The sequence below is a fragment of the Siphateles boraxobius genome, unplaced genomic scaffold (assembly GCF_051911475.1).
Source record: "Siphateles boraxobius isolate OS27281-9 unplaced genomic scaffold, OSU_SipBor_1 137, whole genome shotgun sequence".
NCBI classification, from domain to species: Eukaryota; Metazoa; Chordata; class Actinopteri; order Cypriniformes; family Leuciscidae; genus Siphateles; species Siphateles boraxobius.
This window is the reverse complement of record NW_027508741.1, coordinates 2,207,521-2,222,500: the sequence shown is the minus strand read 5'-3', so window position 1 is coordinate 2,222,500 and position 14,980 is coordinate 2,207,521. Positions and strand designations below refer to the sequence as shown.

At 45.7% G+C, this 14,980-nt stretch overlaps 1 protein-coding gene across 1 annotated transcript in view; it reads left to right on the top strand.

Annotated features, from left to right (window-relative positions):
• The window catches only part of LOC143738050 (immunoglobulin superfamily DCC subclass member 3), a 36,260-nt gene that overhangs the window by 17,804 nt on the left and 3,476 nt on the right, over nt 1-14,980 (top strand). The window contains exons 8-13 of the mRNA XM_077229909.1: nt 4,334-4,499; nt 5,248-5,498; nt 5,577-5,741; nt 11,428-11,616; nt 12,265-12,381; nt 13,637-13,763. Coding sequence (XP_077086024.1) covers nt 4,334-4,499; nt 5,248-5,498; nt 5,577-5,741; nt 11,428-11,616; nt 12,265-12,381; nt 13,637-13,763 — 1,015 coding nt within the window. The remainder of the gene's footprint in view (nt 1-4,333; nt 4,500-5,247; nt 5,499-5,576; nt 5,742-11,427; nt 11,617-12,264; nt 12,382-13,636; nt 13,764-14,980) is intronic.

Here is a 14,980-nt window from a genome sequence, read left to right as displayed (position 1 = left end):
TGGGCGGAGCATGGAGACGCTGATGCGTGTCGTCTGGTTTTGAGCAGCAGCTGCGATACACACTCTCTCTCACACACACACACACACACACATCCAATCACACAGTTCATATAGTCTATACACAGACACACACTTTCACACACTCTCTCTCACTCACACATACACACAAATAGTCCATATAGTCTATACACAGACGACGCACACTCTCTCTCTCTCTCACACACACACACACACACACACACACACAGTCTATACACTGATGCACACACTCTCACACATACTCACTCACACTCTCTCTCTCTCTCTCTCACACACAATCACACAGTCAGTCCATATAGTCTATACATACACACACACACACACACACACACACACACAGTCCATATACTCTATACACACACACACAGTCTATACACAGACGCACACACTCTCACACATATTCACTTGCACTCTCTCTCTCTCTCTCTCTCTCTCTCTCTCTCTCTCTCTCTCACTCACACATACACACAAATAGTCCATATAGTCTATACACAGACGACGCACACTCTCTCTCTCTCACACACGCACACAATCACACACAGTCCAAATAGTCTATACTCTCTTTCTCTCTCTCTCACACACACACTCTCACACACACACACACACACACTAATACACACACACAGTCTATGCACAGATGCACACACTCTCACACATACTCACTCACACTCTCTCTCTCTCACACACACTCACACACACACAATCACACAGTCAGTCCATATAGTCTATGCATACACACACACACACACACAGTCCATATACTCTATACACACACACACACAAACACACACAGTCTATACACAGACGCACACACTCTCAAACATATTCACTCGCACTCTCTCTCTCTCTCTCACACACACACACACACACACACACACACACACACACACACACACAATCACACAGTCAGTCCATATAGTCTATACACACACACACACACACACATACACAGTCCATATACTCCATACACACACACACACTCATACACATTCTCTCACAAACACACTTACACACACAGTCCATATACTCTTTACACACACTCTCTCTCACACAGACACACACACTCACTCACACACACACAGCCATATGAAAAGAGACTGACAGATATAACAAACAAACGGACTGTAGAGGTTGTAGTGTTGTTGTGTGTTGTATTTGAGTGGATGGACAGATTGATAATAGAAGAAAGCGAGGCGGAGGGGGAGGAATAAATGTGTGTGAGTGACGGATCACCTCTGACCTCTGACCCCTGAACTCATTCCAGTAGGCCTCCAGGAAATGATGCGTACGGTGGGGGTTTGTGGTCTAGATTGATGGAATGGAGAGTCGGACGGGGGAGTTTAGGACAGAAAACACACAATTTATACAAACGTCTCACAGATATGATGATCCCCATATAAACACAAATCTGTGTGAGGAAAAATATTCAGTATGATATTATAAAGACAACAAAATGATATTATCATTTCCAAAATTAAATCAATGGTTTTGTAATTATAGGAAAACAAATTGTTAAAATATTTAGAAGAAAAAATTATGAGAAAAATAATGCATTTAATTCCATGATTTCCAATAATGAATTTTATTAATTTTGGAGAATGTGGAATTTTTTTAAATATATTTAATTATTGTCTTAAACGTTAATGTATGACTGGTGTCTGATGGTCTGGTGTCTGATGGTCTGGTGTGTGATGGACTGGTGTCTGATGGACTGGTGTCTGATGGACTGGTGTCCGATGGACTGGTGTCCGATGGACTGGTGTCCGATGGTCTGGTGTCCGATGGTCTGGTGTCTGATGGTCTGGTGTGTGATGGACTGGTGTGTGATTGACTGGTGTCTGATTGACTGGTGTCTGATTGACTGGTGTCTGATGGACTGGTGTCTGATGGTCTGGTGTCTGATGGTCTGGTGTCTGATGGTCTGGTGTCTGATGGACTGGTGTCCGATGGTCTGGTGTCCGATGGTCTGGTGTCTGATGGTCTGGTGTGTGATGGACTGGTGTGTGATGGACTGGTGTGTGATTGACTGGTGTCTGATTGACTGGTGTCTGATTGACTGGTGTCTGATGGACTGGTGTCTGATGGTCTGGTGTGTGATGGACTGGTGTGTGATTGACTGGTGTTTGCGGGTCTGGTGTCTGATTGACTGGTGTCTGATGGACTGGTGTCTGATGGACTGGTGTCTGATGGTCTGGTGTGTGATGGACTGGTGTGTGATTGACTGGTGTTTGCGGGTCTGGTGTCTGATTGACTGGTGTCTGATGGACTGGTGTCTGATGTTCTGGTGTGTGATGGTCTGGTGTCTGATGGTCTGGTGTGTGATGGTCTGGTGTGTGATGGACTGGTGTGTGATGGACTGGTGTGTGATGGACTGGTGTGTGATGGACTGGTGTCTGATGGACTGGTGTTTGCTGGTCTGATGGACTGGTGTCTGATGGACTGGTGTTTGCTGGTCTGATTGACTGGTGTCTGATTGACTGGTGTCTGATTGACTGGTGTCTGATGGACTGGTGTCTGATGGACTGGTGTTTGATGGACTGCTGTCTGATGGACTGGTGTCTGATGGACTGGTGTCTGATGGACTGGTGTCTGATGGACTGGTGTCTGATGGACTGGTGTCTGATGGACTGGTGTCTGATGGACTGGTGTGTGATGGACTGGTGTGTGATGGACTGGTGTCTGATGGACTGGTGTTTGCTGGTCTGATTGACTGGTGTCTGATGGACTGGTGTCTGATGGACTGGTGTTTGATGGACTGGTGTCTGATGGACTGGTGTCTGATGGACTGGTGTTTGATGGACTGGTGTTTGATGGACTGGTGTGTGATGGACAGGTGTTTGATTGACTGGTGTTTGCTGGACTGGTGTCTGATTGACTGGTGTTTAATGGACTGGTGTTTAATGGACTGGTGTTTGCGGGTCTGGTGTCTGATGGACTGGTGTTTGATGGACTGGTGTTTGATGGACTGGTGTTTGATGGACTGGTGTCTGATTGACTGGTGTCTGATGGACTGGTGTCTGATGGACTGGTGTTTGATGGACTGGTGTTTGATGGACTGGTGTTTGATGGACTGGTGTCTGATGGACTGGTGTCTGATGGACTGGTGTCTGATGGACTGGTGTCTGATGGACTGGTGTCTGATGGACTGGTGTCTGATTGACTGGTGTCTGATGGACTGGTGTCTGATGGACTGGTGTTTGATGGACTGGTGTCTGATGGACTGGTGTCTGATGGACTGGTGTGTGATGGACTGGTGTCTGATGGACTGGTGTTTGCTGGTCTGATTGACTGGTGTCTGATGGACTGGTGTTTGATGGACTGGTGTTTGATGGACTGGTGTCTGATGGACTGGTGTTTGATGGACTGGTGTCTGATGGACTGGTGTGTGATGGACAGGTGTTTGATTGACTGGTGTTTGCTGGACTGGTGTCTGATTGACTGGTGTTTAATGGACTGGTGTTTAATGGACTGGTGTTTGCGGGTCTGGTGTCTGATTGACTGGTGTCTGATGGACTGGTGTTTGCTGGTCTGGTGTTTGCTGGTCTGGTGTGTGATGGACTGGTGTCTGATGGTCTGGTGTCTGATGGACTGGTGTCTGATGGACTGGTGTCTGATGGACTGGTGTCTGATGGACTGGTGTCTGATGGACTGGTGTCTGATGGACTGCTGTCTGATGGACTGGTGTCTGATGGACTGGTGTTTAATGGACTGGTGTTTGCTGGTCTTGTCTGATGGACTGGTGTCTGATGGACTGGTGTCTGATGGACTGGTGTTTGCTGGTCTGTTGTCTGATGGACTGGTGTCTGATGGACTGGTGTTTGCTGGTCTGGTGTCTGATTGACTGGTGTTTAATGGACTGGTGTCTGATGGACTGGTGTCTGATGGACTGGTTTCTGATGGACTGGTTTCTGATGGACTGGTGTCTGATGGACTGGTGTCTGATGGACTGGTGTCTGATGGACTGGTGTCTGATGGACTGGTGTCTGATGGTCTGGTGTCTGATGGACTGGTGTTTGATGGACCGGTGTCTGATGGTCTGGTGTCTGATGAGCTGGTGTCTGATGGACTGGTGTCTGCTGGTCTGGTGTCTGATGGACTGGTGTTTGATGAGTTGGTGTCTGATGGTCTGGTGTGTGATGGACTGGTGTCTGATGGACTGGTGTCTGATGGTCTGGTATGTGATGGACTGGTGTCTGATGGACTGGTGTCTGATGGTCTGGTATGTGATGGACTGGTGTCTGATGGACTGGTGTTTGATGTTCAACTCTTGATTGACTGGTGTCTGCTGGTTCAGCTCCTCCAGAGTTCCTGCAGTGGCCTCAGTCGGTGTCGAAGCCGGCGGGTTCGAGTGTCGTCTTCACCTGTCAGGCTCAAGGTGTTCCCGATCCGCACCTCATCTGGTTGAAGAACGGCAAGATTCTCACGCCTGGAGAAACCATCAAACTCACCAACAACAACAGGTGAGTGCCAGCCTACAGCCGCTCGACAGCCTGACATATGGAATAATAGTCAGGAAATTTAAATTTTTTGAAATGGGAACACTTTAAACGGAATATAAAAATGTTTTCATGTGTTTTGTTTGATACACACACTTAATACTTTTTTGACTCGAATGACTCCTTTTATTCAAAGCAAAAATATGCAGTTTGATGCAGATGCTGATATTTATATGAAATTCTGACGCTTATACTGAAACGCTTATACTATATAAATATCAATATCTGCCAATAATATTAGTCTTAGTAAGATATTTAAAATCAGTTGTATGATCTGTAGTTGTAAAACATACAATGCAATGCAATACAATACAATGATGATTGAGAGATTTACAGATAAACCTTCCTCAAAAGCCTGATGATTATATTTGATATTCATGTATTTTATAATAAATTATGATAATCAAGTAAAGCTGCTTCAGTCCAGCTGAAATATTACTAACAATATCAGAGTTATTCTTGCGTTTCCTTGATAAAATCAGGTCAGATTTGACACAGAAAGACTCGTGAAGCTCGAGCTGAAGGAGGACGTTTGTACAATTAGACTAAAAGACTTTTACTTGATAAAAGAGTGAAAACGATCAGAGACGGAAGGACTGCAGGAGATTGACAGGTTTATCAGATCATTTGAACCTCACAGGGATAAAGATGTCAATGAAACGTGTGTGTGTGTGTGTCTGTGTGTATGTGTGTGTGTGTGTGTACTCTGCAGTACTCTGGCTGTGACGCACATCACGGCTGAAGACGAGGCCATTTATCAGTGTATCGCGGAGAACAGCGCGGGAACCAACCAGGCCAGCGCTCGCCTCGCCGTCTCCCAGTCCGCCCAGTTCCCAGAAGCCCCTCAGGACCTGACAGCCACACCACTGTCCACCAGCTCCCTACGGATCCATTGGAAGCAGCCGGAGCCACACGTCAGCGACGGCATCATCGGATACGTGCTGCATATACGCAAACTGGGCGGTGAGATGAGAAACCGAGAGCTCCGTTTATCAGCCGGTTGAGGATCTAAACTGATGAATGATGCGTGTGTGTTTTCAGAGCCGGACAACAGCGAGCTTCAGGAAGCCGTTAGCAAAGACACGTTTCAGCACGACTTCACTAACCTGGAAGCCTCCACCACCTTCTCTATCTACGTCAAAGCGTATTCACCGCTGGGAGCCAGTCAGCAGTCGAGAAGCGTCATCGCCACCACACACGGGGCCGGTAAGAGTTTACACACACACACACACGACTGACAGATGATTCAACGGCATAATGCTGCGTGAGTGTATGCGTGAGTGAGTGAGTGTATGCGTGCGTGCGTGAGTGAGTGAGTGTATGCGTGAGTGAGTGAGTGTATGCGTGAGTGAGTGAGTGAGTGTATGCGTGAGTGAGTGAGTGTATGCGTGAGTGAGTGTATGTGTGAGTGAGTGAGTGTATGCGTGAGTGAGTGAGTGTATGCGTGAGTGAGTGAGTGTATGCGTGAGTGAGTGAGTGTATGCGTGAGTGAGTGAGTGTATGCGTGAGTGTATGCGTGAGTGAGTGAGTGTATGCGTGAGTGAGTGTATGCGTGAGTGAGTGAGTGAGTGTATGCGTGAGTGAGTGAGTGTATGCGTGAGTGAGTGAGTGTATGCGTGAGTGAGGGAGTGTATGAGTGAGTGAGTGAGTGTATGCGTGAGTGAGTGAGTGTATGCGTGAGTGAGTGAGTGTATGCGTGAGTGAGTGAGTGTATGCGTGAGTGAGTGTATGCGTGCGTGAGTGTATGCGTGCGTGAGTGTATGCGTGCGTGAGTGTATGCATGCGTGAGTGTATGCATGCATGAGTGAGTGAGTGTATGCGTGAGTGAGTGAGTGTATGCGTGAGTGAGTGAGTGAGTGTATGCGTGAGTGAGTGTATGTGTGAGTGAGTGTATGCGTGCGTGAGTGAGTGTATGCATGAGTGAGTGTGTGCGTGAGTGAGTGTATGCCTGAGTGAGTGTATGCATGCGTGAGTGTATGCATGCGTGAGTGAGTGAGTGTATGCATGCGTGATTGAGTGTATGCATGCTTGAGTGAGTGCATGCATGCGTGAGTGAGTGAGTACATGCGTGAGTGAGTGTATGCATGCGTGATTGAGTGAGTATATGCATGCGTGAGTGAGTGAGTGTATGCATGCGTGAGTGTGTGTATGCATGCGTGAGTGAGTGTATGCATGCGTGTGTGAGTGAGTGTATGCATGCGTGAGTGAGTGAGTGTATGCATGCGTGTGTGAGTGAGTGTATGCATGCGTGTGTGAGTGAGTGTATGCATGCGTGTGTGAGTGTGTATGCATGCGTGTGTGAGTGTGTATGCATGCGTGTGTGAGTGAGTGTATGCATGCGTGTGTGAGTGAGTGTATGCATGCGTGTGTGAGTGAGTGTATGCATGCGTGAGTGAGTGAGTGTATGCATGCGTGAGTGAGTGTATGCGTGAGTGAGTGAGTGTATGCATGCGTGAGTAAGTGCATGCGTGAGTGAGTGTATGCATGCATGCGTGAGTGAGTGAGTGTATGCATGCGTGAGTGAGTGAGTGTATGCATGCGTGAGTAAGAGTATGCATGCGTGAGTGAGTGAGTGAGTGTATGCATGCGTGAGTGAGTGAGTGAGTGTATGCATGAGTGAGTGAGTGTATGCATGTGTGAGTGAGTGTATGCATGCGTGAGTGAGTGAGTGTATGCGTGAGTGAGTGAGTGTATGCATGCGTGAGTGAGTGAGTGTATGCATGCGTGAGTGAGTGAGTGTATGCATGCATGAGTGAGTGAGTGTATGCATGCGTGAGTGAGTGAGTGTATGCATGCGTGAGTGAGTGAGTGTATGCATGCGTGAGTGAGTGAGTGTATGCATGCGTGAGTGAGTGTATGCATGCGTGAGTGAGTGAGTGTATGCATGTGTGAGTGAGTGTGTGTGTGAGTGAGTGTGTGCGTGAGTGAGTGTGTGCGTGAGTGAGTGTGTGCGTGAGAGTGTATGCGTGAGTGAGTGTATGCGTGCGTGAGCGTATGCATGCGTGAGTGAGTGAGTGTATGCATGCTTGAGTGAGTGCATGCATGCGTGAGTGAGTGAGTACATGCGTGAGTGAGTGAGTGTATGCATGCGTGAGTGAGTGAGTGTATGCATGCGTGAGTGAGTGTGTGTATGCATGCGTGAGTGAGTGTATGCATGCATGCGTGAGTGAGTGTATGCATGCGTGCGTGAGTGTATGCATGCGTGTGTGAGTGAGTGTATGCATGCGTGTGTGAGTGAGTGTATGCATGCGTGAGTGAGTGAGTGTATGCATGCGTGAGTGAGTGTATGCGTGAGTGAGTGAGTGTATGCATGCGTGAGTAAGTGCATGCGTGAGTGAGTGAGTGTGTGCATGCGTGAGTGAGTGTATGCATGCTTGAGTGAGTGAGTGTATGCATGCGTGAGTAAGTGTATGCATGCGTGAGTGAGTGAGTGAGTGAGTTTATGCATGCGTGAGTGAGTGAGTGTATGCATACGTGAGTGAGTGAGTGTATGCATGCGTGAGTGAGTGAGTGTATCCATGTGTGAGTGAGTGAGTGTATGCATGTGTGAGTGAGTGTATGCGTGAGTGAGTGAGTGAGTGAGTGAGTGTATGCATGCGTGAGTGAGTGAGTGTATGCATGCGTGAGTGAGTGAGTTAGTGTATGCATGCGTGAGTGAGTGAGTGTATGCATGCGTGAGTGAGTGTTTGCGTGAGAGAGTGAGTGAGTGTATGCATGCATGCGTGAGTGAGTGTATGCATGCGTGAGTGAGTGAGTGAGTGTGTGCATGAGTGAGTGTATGCATGAGTGAGTGTATGCGTGCGTGAGTGTATGCATGCGTGAGTGAGTGAGTGTATGCATGCGTGATTGAGTGTATGCATGCTTGAGTGAGTGCATGCATGCATGAGTGAGTGAGTACATGCGTGCGTGAGTGAGTGTATGCATGCGTGAGTGAGTGAGTGTATGCATGCGTGAGTGAGTGTGTGAGTGAGTGTGTGTATGCATGCGTGAGTGTGTGTATGCATGCGTGAGTGAGTGTATGCATGTGTATGTGAGTGAGTGTATGCATGCGTGTGTGAGTGAGTGTATGCATGCGTGAGTGAGTGAGTGTATGCATGCGTGAGTGAGTGTATGCGTGAGTGAGTGAGTGTATGCATGCGTGAGTAAGTGCATGCGTGAGTGAGTGAGTGTATGCATGCGTGAGTGAGTGAGTGAGTGCGTGAGTGAGTGAGTGTATGCATGCGTGAGTGAGTGTATGCATGCGTGAGTAAGTGTATGCATGCGTGAGTGAGTGAGTGAGTTTATGCATGCGTGAGTGAGTGAGTGTATGCATACGTGAGTGAGTGAGTCTATGCATGCATGAGTGAGTGAGTGAGTGTATGCATGTGTGAGTGAGTGAGTGTATGCATGTGTGAGTGAGTGTATGCATGCGTGTGTGAGTGAGTGTATGCATGCGTGAGTAAGTGAGTGAGTGTATGCATGCGTGAGTGAGTGAGTGAGTGTATGCATGCGTGAGTGAGTGAGTTAGTGTATGCATGCGTGAGTGAGTGAGTTAGTGTATGCATGCGTGAGTGAGTGAGTGTATGCATGCGTGAGTGAGTGTATGCGTGAGTGAGTGAGTGAGTGTATGCATGCATGAGTGAGTGAGTGTATGCATGCGTGAGTGAGTGAGTGTATGCATGCGTGAGTGAGTAAAGGTATGCATGCGTGAGTGAGTGAGTGTATGCATGCATGCATGCGTGAGTGAGTGTATGCATGCGTGAGTGAGTGAGTGTATGCATGTGTGAGTGAGTGAGTGAGTGTATGCATGCGTGAGTGAGTGTATGCATGCGTGAGTGAGTGAGTGTATGCGTGCGTGAGTGAGTGTATGCATGCGTGAGTGAGTGAGTGTATGCATGCGTGAGTGAGTGAGTGAGTGAGTGAGTGTATGCATTCGTGAGTGTCTGAGTGAGTAAGTGTATGCATGCGTGAGTGAGTGTATGCATGTGTGAGTGTCTGAGTGAGTGAGTGTATGCATGCGTGAGTGAGTGTATGCATGTGTGTGTGTGTGTGTGTGTGTGTGTGTGAGAGTATAAATGCTTGAGTGTGTGTGTGTGTGTGTATGCATGCATGACTGAGTGTGTGTTCTGTGAACTGTGTTGGACGACATCGGGCCTTCAAGTCAGAAAACAAAAGAACCGCTGTACTATATAGTGAGTGAGTGAGTGTATGCATGCGTGAGTGTGTGCGTGAGTGAGTGTATGCGTGAGTGAGTGTATGCGTGCGTGAGTGTATGCATGCGTGAGTGAGTGAGTGTATGCATGCGTGAGTGAGTGTATGCATGCTTGAGTGAGTGCATGCATGCGTGAGTGAGTGAGTGAGTACATGCGTGAGTGAGTGAGTGTATGCATGCGTGAGTGAGTGTGTGAGTGAGTGTGTGTATGCATGCGTGAGTGAGTGTATGCATGCGTGTGTGAGTGAGTGTATGCATGCGTGTGTGAGTGAGTGTATGCATGCGTGAGTGTGTGTGTGAGTGAGTGTATGCATGCGTGTGTGAGTGAGTGTATGCATGCGTGAGTGAGTGATTGTATGCATGCGTGAGTGAGTGTATGCGTGAGTGAGTGAGTGTATGCATGCGTGAGTAAGTGCATGCGTGAGTGAGTGTATGCATGCGTGAGTGAGTGTATGCATGCGTGAGTGAGTGAGTGTATGCATGCGTGAGTAAGTTTATGCATGCGTGAGTGAGTGAGTGTATGCATGCGTGAGTGAGTGAGTGTATGCATACGTGAGTGAGTGAGTGTATGCATACGTGAGTGAGTGAGTGTATGCATGCGTGTGTGAGTGAGTGTATGCATGCGTGAGTGAGTGAGTGAGTGTATGCATGCGTGAGTGAGTGAGTGAGTGTATGCATGCGTGAGTGAGTGAGTTAGTGTATGCATGCGTGAGTGAGTGAGTGTATGAATGCGTGAGTGAGTGTATGCATGCGTGAGTGAGTGAGTGTATGCATGCGTGAGTGAGTGTATGCGTGAGTGAGTGAGTGAGAGTGTATGCATGCGTGAGTGAGTGTATGCATGCGTGAGTGAGTGTATGCATGCGTGAGTGAGTGTATGCATGCGTGAGTGAGTGTATGCATGCGTGAGTGAGTGAGTGTATGCATGCGTGAGTGAGTGAGTGAGTGTATGCATGCGTGAGTGAGTGAGTGTATGCATGCGTGAGTGAGTGAGTGAGTGAGTGTGTGTATGCATGTGTGAGTGAGTGAGTGAGTGTATGCATGTGTGAGTGAGTTAGTGTATGCATGCGTGAGTGAGTGAGTGTATGCATGCGTGAGTGAGTGAGTGTATGCATGCGTGAGTGAGTGAGTGTATGCATGCGTGAGTGAGTGAGTGTATGCATGCGTGAGTGAGTGAGTGTATGCATGCGTGAGTGAGTGAGTGTATGCATGCGTGAGTGAGTGAGTGAGTGTATGCATGCGTGAGTGAGTGAGTGAGTGTATGCATGCGTGAGTGTCTGAGTGAGTGAGTGTATGCATGCGTGACTGAGTGTATGCATGTGTGAGTGTCTGAGTGAGTGAGTGTATGCATGCGTGAGTGAGTGTATGCATGTGTGAGTGTCTGAGTGAGTGAGTGTATGCATGCGTGAGTGAGTGTATGCATGCGTGTGTGTGTGTGTGTGTGTGTGTGTGTGTGTGTGTGTGTGTGTGTGTGTGTGAGAGTATAAATGCTTGAGTGTGTGTGTGTGTATGCATGCATGACTGAGTGTGTGTTCTGTGAACTGTGTTGGACGACATTGGGCCTTTAAGTCAGAAAACAAAAGAACCGCTGTACTATATAGTATGTACTCAGTTTAACCTGCTACTTGTCCAAAGCACTATGGTAATACTTGTTCTGCACACTCACTAATCACATGTACTAATTCTGTTAACTCTGTCTCTCAGTTCCCACAATGCCGAGTTTCTTCACAAAGGTTCTGAACAGAACAGCGATGCAGGTGTTCTGGGATCTTCCCGCTAAAGCAGGACGTGTGGAGGGATATAAACTGTCTCATCGAATGCTGCCTCAACAAGAGTTCGGACATGAGGAGCGTTTTCCTGCACAGATAAACACACACACCATCTCTAACCTGGGTCAGTGCACACGCATGCATGCACACACTCACTCACTTACCACTCACGCACACATGCATACACTCACGCATGCATACACACACTGAAGCATACACACACACTCATGCATGCATACACACACTCACGCGCAAACACACTCAAGCATGCATACTCACTCACGCATGCATACACACACTCACTCACACACTCACTCATGCATCCACACTCGCGCACGCACACACTCAAGCATGCATACACACACTGACACTTGCATACACACTCATGCACTCACTCGCACATGCACACACATTCACATACGCACGCACGTACGCATGCACACTCATTCACACACACACACTCACACATGCATGCATACACACACTCACTGACGCACGCATACACGCATTCACACACACATACGCACACACTCATGCATGCATATGCACACATTCTCACTCACGCAAACATACACACACTCACGCATTCACACACACAAATGCACACACTCAGGCATGCATATGCGCAGACACACTCACTCATGCATGCATACACGCACTCACTCACTCACGCATTCACACACACATACGCACACACTCACGCATTCACACACACTCACGCATGCACGAGAGCAGCAGTGTCTCACCATCAGTGTGTGTTTGTGTGTTGCAGAAGCCGCAGCTGTGTATGAGATCCAGCTCATTGCCTTTAATGGCAATGGTGACAGCATCAGCAACAAGCGGCTTGTCTCATTGGCTGAGACTGAAAAGAGCGGGAAAGATGCACCAGGTGATGCTTCATATTCAGGGTTTGAAATGAACATGTAAAATGTGGGTAAAATCATGTAAATGATTAATCCACAAACAATGAAAGTGACTTTAATTTAGAATTGGCAAAATTGGTATTTGCATTTTAAATATTTTAAATGTAAGCTGTGACTGATCATCTGGTCATTTCTGATTGGCTAGTAGAAGTTCTGAAGTCTAAATCTTAACCTCTTGCAGTGTGACGTCACACACACTAGATGGAGGCAGAGCGTCAGGGTGCACATGTTCACAGTCAGTGTCTATGGAATACCAAAGCTGACATAATAATAAATTAATAAATACATGCATAAATATATGATTAAAATGCATAAATAAATAAAAATACAAAGAAACGTAAAAAAATAAATAAAATAAATTAGTATTTATACTTTTATTTATGTATTTATGTACACTTGTATTTTTTTCCACACTTATTTTTTCATTTGATGTATTTACATTCACATTTATTTATGTATATATGAATTTATGGCTACATATTTGTTTATTTATTTATTTATTTATTTATTATTATGTCAGCTTTGGCATTCCATAAGTGTCATTCTCATCAATGTACTTCCCTTCAGAACTACAGGAGATATGTGCACTGCTCATACTGTTTCTGCATACTTTTATGAAATCTTCATGTAATGAGACAATCTACTGCATTTTCATTATAGAAAAACAATTTTAGAATTGAAAAAAATGCTCTTAGCATTATAGTTAATGAACTAGCATTTTAAAAATAACTATGATCTAGTAGACAAAATAGCATTTTTGAATAAGAAATACTGCTTTTGAAACAATATTTATCGTGGAATAACCTAACTTATAAGTTTTAACAGTCCAACCACAACAGAACACACTGTAAACTGACTACTGTATCCCACAATGCAAAGCGCTTGACTCAACCTTTCATTTCTAGTGTGAGTGTTTGACCAAACTGAGACATTTGTACAGATAATTGGTTTTAAAATGTAAAATCGAGATGACTGAACGACACTCACTAAAGGAAATCTCTGACATCATGCAGCCATAGATGTTACGTACCATAGCTTGCAGATGATGTGTACTGTACAACTGAAGGTGTGTGTGTGTGTGTGTGTGTGTGTGTGTGTGTGTGTGTGTGTGTGTGTGTGTGTGTGTGTGTGTGTGTGTGTGTGTGTGTGTGTTTGTGTGTGTGTTTGTGTGTGTGTGTGTGTGTGTGTGTGTGTGTGTGTGTGTGTGTGTGTGGTCAGCAGGACAGAGTCTCTGTAACTGTCGTGAGGATAGCGAGAGCTCCATGACAGGACTCGTGATCGGGATCCACATCAGCATGGCCTGCATTATATTCTGCGCTCTCTTCCTGATGTTCGGATACCGGCACAGGTGCGTCCGGGTCTTTATCCCTTCACACACTCACAGTCAGTGTTGTGTGGAACTCATTTGAAGTAACTTGAGTTACGTAATCAGTTTACTTTTTCAAGTAACTAGTAAACTAACGCATTACTTTTTCAATTGACAACAAAATACCTAAGTTACTTTTTCAAATAAGTAACACTAGTAACTTTTTCACATGTATTGACTGACAGCTCTCCTGTCTCCTGTTCATATGAACATGCATTTACTCGTCTCACTTGCACGAAAACATATAGTATTCCTCAAAATAAATAAAAACAGTAAAATGCAATCTCAGAATGTTACGCAAAACTTTTATAATTGACTATATTAAATTACACAAACAAAGCCTCTAAGTCCGTCTAACGCTTTTCTTTAATATTAAAATTTTTATCAGGCTCTTATGTATAGGTTTCTACCCAAGTACCAGCATTTCTGAATGTGCTGAGGCTGGGATTGAGCGAGGTTGAAGTGAAAGTATTTAATGAGCGTATACTATGTGCGGAGAGCATTCACTCAGTGTTATTATCTCATCTTTGACATAGGTGGCTTTTAGAGGCTTTTGCATCGGAGGTCTTCAAATATACTTTATGTATTTAATCTCACTTTACTAAACCAATGTCTTTGCTGCTGACCTTCAATGATCTAATTCAACCCTAATAATAAGCAAAAATTACTTTAGATTTAGAAATAAGCGTGTTGAACTTCCTTCTCCTGTTTCCTATTGTTCTTTAATCCAGAATGGCTGAAAGGTTTGTTTGAGGGACGACCTCTACTGTACTGTACTCTACATCTACTGTACTCTACATCTACTGTACTCTACATCTACTGTACTCTACATCTACTGTACTCTACATCTACTTTACTGTACTCTACTGTACTGTACTCTACATCTACTGTACTCTACATCTACTGTACTCTACATCTACTGTACTCTACATCTACTTTACTGTACTCTACTGTACTGTACTCTACATCTACTGTACTCTACATCTACTGTACTCTACATCTACTTTACTGTACTCTACTGTACTGTACTCTACATCTACTTTACTGTACTGTACTCTACATCTACTTTACTGTACTCTACATCTACTTTACTGTACTCTACTGTACTCTACCTCTACTGTACTCTACATCTACTGTACTCTACATCTACTGTACTCTACATCTACTTTACTGTACTCTACATCTACTCTACTCTACAT